This window comes from Apteryx mantelli, chromosome 9, assembly GCF_036417845.1.
Source record: "Apteryx mantelli isolate bAptMan1 chromosome 9, bAptMan1.hap1, whole genome shotgun sequence".
Taxonomy (NCBI): Eukaryota; Metazoa; Chordata; class Aves; order Apterygiformes; family Apterygidae; genus Apteryx; species Apteryx mantelli.
In genome coordinates, this window is record NC_089986.1 from 1501488 (window position 1) to 1508719 (window position 7232).

Sequence of the window (7232 nt, forward strand, 5' to 3'; positions counted from 1 at the left end):
GTAACTATCTGTCACTACTGCAGATAAATCCAGCTAGAAGAATTTGTTTCCCAGTAGCATTGGTCCTACAATGAATGAAGGTTCAGCTTATGAGAAACACTGGAAGAAAGCTGTAGGTTCAGGCTTTAAAGGACAGCCGCTGTTTAGGCAAGAGATGTTTAAAGTAACTCATCATCTGTCAAAACTTATCTATATAAATAATTGCAGATGGAAAGGATGTGCTGTTTGTTTTTGACATGTGAAATGTCCACAAATAATAAATGGAATTAAATTCTCCCTATAAACACGGATCTCAAAGACATTGTAGCGAGTAACAGGTTTGTCTGAGTAACAGCAAACATACCGGTTATTTGTCAGGTCTCATACTGTGCTCCACTGCCTGTTAAGTATAAGGGTCTAATGATGCAATGATTACTCTGTAGTAAGTAAGTTTTTGTGCAAGTATTCTGCTCCATAATAAGTGTTTTTGTGCAAGTGTTCCATACCACCAAGTACCATGAGATTTAAATTGATTTTTGCCTGGATATGCCAGTGATTCCACTAATCTCTCATAAGGTTCTGACTCAGTGATGCTTGGTGCTCTCAGCACTTCAAGTATTAAATTTTGACTTAATGCAGTTACTTAATAATACATATGAAATCAAAAATCCTATCATCTGTTGTGCCTGCATTGCTTTCTTCTTTGGATAGCAGAAATTTTATATTTCAGATATATTTGAAATAATTTTATAATACGTAACAACGTATTTATTTTTACTCTTTTGTTCCTGTTCTGCCTGCATAAAAATCCTGCCTAATCTATCTTTATCTTGTACTTTATCCACTATAAAGATAAATGCATCTTTTATTTGATGACAGTGTCAGTTGTCTCTATACAAGTGTAACACACACAGTTTTGAAAAAAATACCTTTGAAATTACTTGTAAAGATTTGTTATTGTCTCTTACAGGTTGGTATGAAGGGGAACGACTGCGGGACGGCGAGAGAGGTTGGTTTCCCATGGAATGTGCTAAAGAGATCACGTGTCAGGCCACGATTGACAAAAACATGGAACGGATGGGACGTTTACTTGGACTTGAAACAAATGTTTAGACATTTTTTTCCCCCTTCTTCCTACTATTTCTTTATTACAGAATTTGCACTAACTGCTGTCAGTGGGGGCACGGTTGCATGCACTGCAGCTCTAGCATGGAAGATGTGAGTCACAGATGCACAAAATCTAGTTTCAGATAGTCACTGCTGTAGTTTTTGCATTTTGAGAGAGATCTAAACTGAAACCTGGCTCAACCAATAGCACATTTCAACCAGAAGTAGTTTCTTTGGTGTTGGAGATCAGCCATACAGTCTTTTGACTTCATTTCCTGTTAAACTTCAGCTACTTCACTCCTGCATTCTTTCTCCAACCATTTATTAATTTCCTTTAAAATCTGTGTTCGCTGTAGCTGTCTCCTAGGCAGACTGAACACCAGAAACTCATTGAGCTGGAGGTGAACAGCAACATAGGATTGGGGCTTTGCTTCTCCTCCTAAGACTGCAGCATTACATTCACAGTGCCAGAGAGTGCTGTGTTAATAGACTTCCCAGCTCTGTCAAGCCTGTGACCTGAAATATAGAATAAGCAAACATGCAATTCCAAAAGGACTACCTACCTCTCCAGCACCAATCCGGGGAAGACCCAGACTTTGTACAGGAGTAATTTAATCACTTTTATCTATGTTAGCAAAGCTGACACAAGTGCCAGGAGTTTACAGGCAAAATCCAGAGAAATGCATCTAATAGTGGTGGTGTTCTCTAATGGTGTGGTGTTTATTCAGATTTTGTCTCTTTGTAGTGTTCCAGTCTTGAAATGATTTCTGAAAACAAGAAATAGAACCAGACTTTGCAAAATACATAACGTTGAGTATCTTGTTTCCAGTTATTAGCACAAGACTCTGTCAGGCTTCACTTGTCCTTGTTTTGAGAATATTCTTAATATAAACTGTTGTGAACTTTTTTTTGTGCCTCTATCAAATGGTTTACTCTGTCTCAGCTCATTTCTTCCAGGAATTTTTTTTTTCCTACCTGTCCTTGACCCCTTGTCTACAGCATAACTACCCTACCAGACACTTTTAGCTCTGAATCCCTTTTTTTGGCAGTATGGTTGCTTTTCCAGTATTGTGTTGGATAAGTTGCACTTTTCAGATTTAGGGCCACATTTTTAATTCTCACAAAGTCATTTCAAGCTGCAGAAAATATCCATATGCACTATATATGAGTATGTTTTTCCAACTAGTTTCAACTTTACTCTTAAATGCCACTGCACTCTGGTTCAGAATTTAGACATCTGAACTGAGTTTGTTTAGGTATTTTTAAAGGACTGTAACTGCTGGAAATGTGTCCATTTTGTTTCAGTTTTCCCTGTGTCTTTAACTAGGACTTCAAATTAAGTTTTGCCTTAGAACAAGAATTTTGATGGCGATCGCAGAAAACATGAAGTTTGGGGGTTTGTTTTTATCTTTCTGCTCTTCTGTACCAGAGGCGATTGACTGGTTCTTTCTGTGGAGGCAAAGTTCAAATGAACTTGAGTTTACCTTCATCTTTAGCCTTTGTTAGCAGCATCATGTTGAATCCGCAGGCAAAAAAAAGAGGAAGCAAGTTCTGTAGTGTTTTTTTTTTTTTATCGTTACTGTATAAATGGTAAGAAGATGAGGAAAGATTTGGAAGTAGATAGATCAGCACCTTGATTAATTGGTATTTTGCTATCTCTTTGCCTTCCCATACAGAAATGTGACAATGCCATTGGCTGCTCCAGGCAAGTGATAAGGAGGGAGGGAGAATGATGGATAAAATAATATTTGGACCTTGCTTTCAAAGGAGCTCAAACTGGTGCTGCTTCACACATGTTCTTCTCTGCTTTAGAGAAGACTTGTCACAATTGCACTACACACAACACCAGCTAAATTCTGCATCCGCAGTTTAGCTTTGGAATTTCACAGAAAAAACAACCACTTAATGTTGTGTGGATAAAATGCACTCAAAAATGAAGTAAATGTCAGTGCATCTTTTCTGTATATAATGTGACAGTTTGCATGCTGTATGTATTATAAGAAATCTTCCCCCTTTAAGGACCAGCTGATGACTCAGCAGGGTTGAATACACATTAAATAAAAAATGAGGCAAACACTTGTACAAAGGCCACCTTCTTGTCACATTCCCCATTTTGTTTTTTTAAGGGGTTGTATGTTGTTTTATATACTGTAATATGTTGGATATTTGATTTGTGAATGAATTCGATGTTAAATGTATCTAACAAATATACTAGGAAGGCAGTAATTTTGTACAAAAGTACTTATCTTTTCAGTCTGACAAGTGGTTATACAGCCTTATAAATTAATTTATAAGTAAGTGGACTGATGAAACAGTAATAAAGCTATAAACTGTAAATTGAAGTCTTATTTAACATAGTAAAAATACTGCTAATATTTTAACAAATCTTATTGTACACAGGCAGATTTTTAACACTATTGAATGTATAAATGCAAACATTAGTTATATTCAGATTTTTTAATACATTGTATATATTTTTCATACCTAGTTTTTCCAAAAATGCTGTAATGTTTTTTAAAGCTATTTTTCATTTTTTCCTATTCTCAGACACAGTTCTTCAGGAATTAAAGACATCTATAATTTTATAGGACAACAATCAATAAAATGCTTTTAAATTCTTACTAAAAAAAGCTTCAGTTTTTCCTTCAGAAAATACCAGTTCAATGCAAATTGTTAATGTCATTCTTGTCACTAAAATTAAATTCTGTTCTTTAACCTGAAGGGGAGGTGGTTAATTTCCTAATCTGTAAAGATAAATAGCAGCCTTATGTGTCCTATTTCACCGTACCTGTATTCACATAAATTTGGCACAGTGACATGAAATGCAAGCCTGGGAGCACACTTTGTCTCTGCGCTAGAGCGGGAAGATTCCATAGAGCTGTTGTGTAGAAGAAAGTGGTCAACTGGCCACAGAAAACTGGATTATGATAGGGAAGTAGGAAAACAGTACTCTTCAAGTACCATTGCCTTCTGTGAGCCTCTAAAAACCTGGTTCTGGGATCAGCTGCATCTTGCACACCTGCCTCTTCTGGAAGCTGCCTGACTGCACAGAAAATAACATTAACTGGGATGGAATGATTAAACAGGACTCCAGTGTAGAGCACCCACTTGGAAGTGTGGAATCCAGGTCTTGTTCTAAACAAGATTGCATTATTTGTTAATTCATAACTGTAGGAAGACTGTAACATATTACTGTAATCTGTAGGTTAATATATAAAGAAAGATCATCATTTATACTAAGGCTACACCATACCCAGGAGGAGATGTAAGCCTGCAGCTCCCTAGTGTATGCAGACACCTCCCATACACTCTTACTTCAGCAGCTTCTGCACTACAGACATTTCCCTTTGAGCTCTAGGACATTTGGGAGTATTGTTTTAAACCACATACGTACAGTTACAGATATTCAAGCATATTCAGTTCAAAATATATTTAAAAAAACAGTTTGGCAGGGGTGGTGGTATATTTCAGCCTAAATTCAAAGTGTTTAAATTATACACAATATCTCTGCTAATACACGTGTTCAGTCTTGGTAGGAACGAAATCTCAGTTTTACACTTACCTCTTACTTACTGAGGCAAAAACAGTACTGAACATCAGCACTACCAGGAGGAAGACCCCATTCTCTTCATCTAGGTGAGCCTCGATGCCTAAATGTGGGGATGGGACTGTGGACTCTGGCAGGCTGTTAAGCACCCTATCAGAAGCACCGTAGCCACCTAAACTTAACCTGACTTAGCTTTTCCAAATACTGATGTGACATAAATAAAGAACAGCTACTAATATTGTGTTTTCTGCATCTTTATATCATCGTCCCAGAAAAGTAATAATCTGCATGCTTATCCTCTATGGAACTTTTTTTTAAAATAAGGTTTTGTGCAATATTGAGTTTTTGACATTGATATCAAAGACTAAATTTGTTGTTCTTTAGGCAGAGCTCATTTTCTAAAAAGTTAAAGATAGACAGCATTAATCTTTAGTCAACCTACACAACCTAATGAAATTCAGTTTTAGTGCAACACGGTATTTACATGCACATATCTATAGCATGTATTCACACAAATGTTTTTTCTTGTACACCATTTCTGAAGTAAAAAAAGTTAGTCAAAACAACTGGAAAGAACACAAGTATTTGTTAGAAACAAAGCTAGAGGAAATAAATAAATATCAATGCTGAGACTGAGGCAACCTGAGGAGGCCTTGTTTCCTGGGAATTACACAGAGATTAATTGTGCTCTTAGCTCTTCTTTAGCCTACAGATGATTTTTCAACAGCTGTATCCTAAGGACACAGCGCTAGCCTTTAAGTAAACTGGAGGGGACACGAAGGACAGGAAGAATTAACGAGCAGCACTGACTGCTGGAACACTGCAATGCCCGGTGCTCCAGAAGGTGCTGGACTAACACACATGCAGAAACAGCCTCATCAAGCACACACTGCCCTGGGAACCAGAAACTGTCATCATCTGTGGCTAGCTATAGTTAAAAAAAAGAACTTAGAACCTGATTTCAGCATTATCTTATAGGTCACTTACTTACTTACTACCCTGACATTTAGAAAAGACTAGTTTTCAAACTCTTTGAGGAACACAGAAATTTCTGGCACTTTTTGGTGTAAGAAAACGATGTTAGGCTACAAGGCTTAAACACAGTCAGAGAAGTGCAACTAATACCATTACTGACACATTATAAGTAAAGAACTGATCATGCCAGTTCATGACCACCTCAGGGTGTCATTCTTTTGGTGACTACCTTGATAATACAATCTAACTCTTTATTCTCGCACTTTTTTTTTTTTTTGGGGGGGGGGGTGCGTGTGAAAACTTTACAGTCTATCACTGATTTGTTGAACTAATGCTGCTGGTCTTCTCTAACCACTCTACCACCAGTGCTTCTTTTCATCTTTTGGGTTAGTTAGACATTTTAGCCATTAAAATACTGCAAAACACAGTAACAAGCAGAAGAGACCCAACACAACTTGCTAAACTTTTTATTTCTTTTCCCCCTACCAGTAATATGGCTAATGTCAACTCCTCCTCCTCACAAAAAAACCCAACCAACCCACAAAACCACACAACTAAGACTTTACAGTCTGGTGGGGGCCCACTCAAGTTTGCTGTGGTAACTGTCCCTGCTATTGCACATGCCTCTAACATGTAGCACAATCATCAGCTTTCAGGTATGACAAACTTACTTACTTACACAGTGTCCCCCTGCCCCCCCAATCCAACTCTTCCACTCAGCACACACTGTGCACACTTGGGATTTATCTCCCCCCCCCACACACACACACATCAATTACATCTGTGCCAACATGATGTCCTGCATTTCCAACACAAGCTGTTATCTGCAGAAATGTGAGTCACAGTACTACAGACAAGTTAGTTATTCCACTTACCTTGATTTAACCTGCATAAATTACATATGTGGTCACCGTCAGCTGTGGATGTGGCAAAAGCCATGAGAAGTTGCCCTTGTTACTGCAGCGATGCACTGCTATGTAGGTACGTATCACTTTGGCACCACTTTGCCATCCTCCTGGCATACTCTGGGAAAGCACGCTCATCACAGGTGGTCTGGTCAAGTCTCGCCAGCAAGAGTGTAACTTTGTAGAGCACTCACCAAAAGCACAACTGCTTTTGGCTTCAGGGTATATGTATGTGGACTTGCAGCACAGAAAGTATATGCATTCATTTTCCAAACCATAGACATATTTCCCCTCTATCCTAACATCGTGTTACCAGTGCTTCAGCCTAAATATATGTTATCTATGTAGATGTTTAGGATGTTAATCAGACAGACTAAAGCACCTCAAAAGCTAATTTGTGTGCAAGAGCAGCTGATGGTGCTAGAACATGTGTAAACCCTAGTGCCAGTTCCTGCTGCCTCTTCCTTGTGGCAGCTGCCCCAGCTATTAGTCTTTACCATCTGGTCACCAGCCGAAAGACACTCTTCATTAACAAAGGAGCACACCATAGACGCAGATTAACATCGCCAAGTAGTCGCGCTGTGGTAGTTTTGTGATGAAGTCATTTTCCTCATCAGACCTCCAGCCCAAACTGGAGCTGGCAGCAGGTCACATACCTCTCCTAAAGCAGCTGCCTCAAGGCCTCCACAGCCAGCAGCGCCTCACCCCTCGAAAGGAAG

General features: G+C 38.6%; 1 protein-coding gene across 1 annotated transcript in view; it reads left to right on the plus strand.

Moving 5' to 3' along the window:
• ARHGEF26 (Rho guanine nucleotide exchange factor 26) overlaps positions 1 to 3423 on the plus strand; it is a 69732-nt gene extending 66309 nt beyond the window's left edge. Inside the window, exon 14 of the mRNA XM_013957816.2 lies at positions 950 to 3423. Coding sequence (XP_013813270.2) covers positions 950 to 1092 — 143 coding nt within the window. The 3' untranslated portion in view covers positions 1093 to 3423. The remainder of the gene's footprint in view (positions 1 to 949) is intronic.
• The last annotated feature ends 3809 nt before the right edge of the window (positions 3424 to 7232 follow it).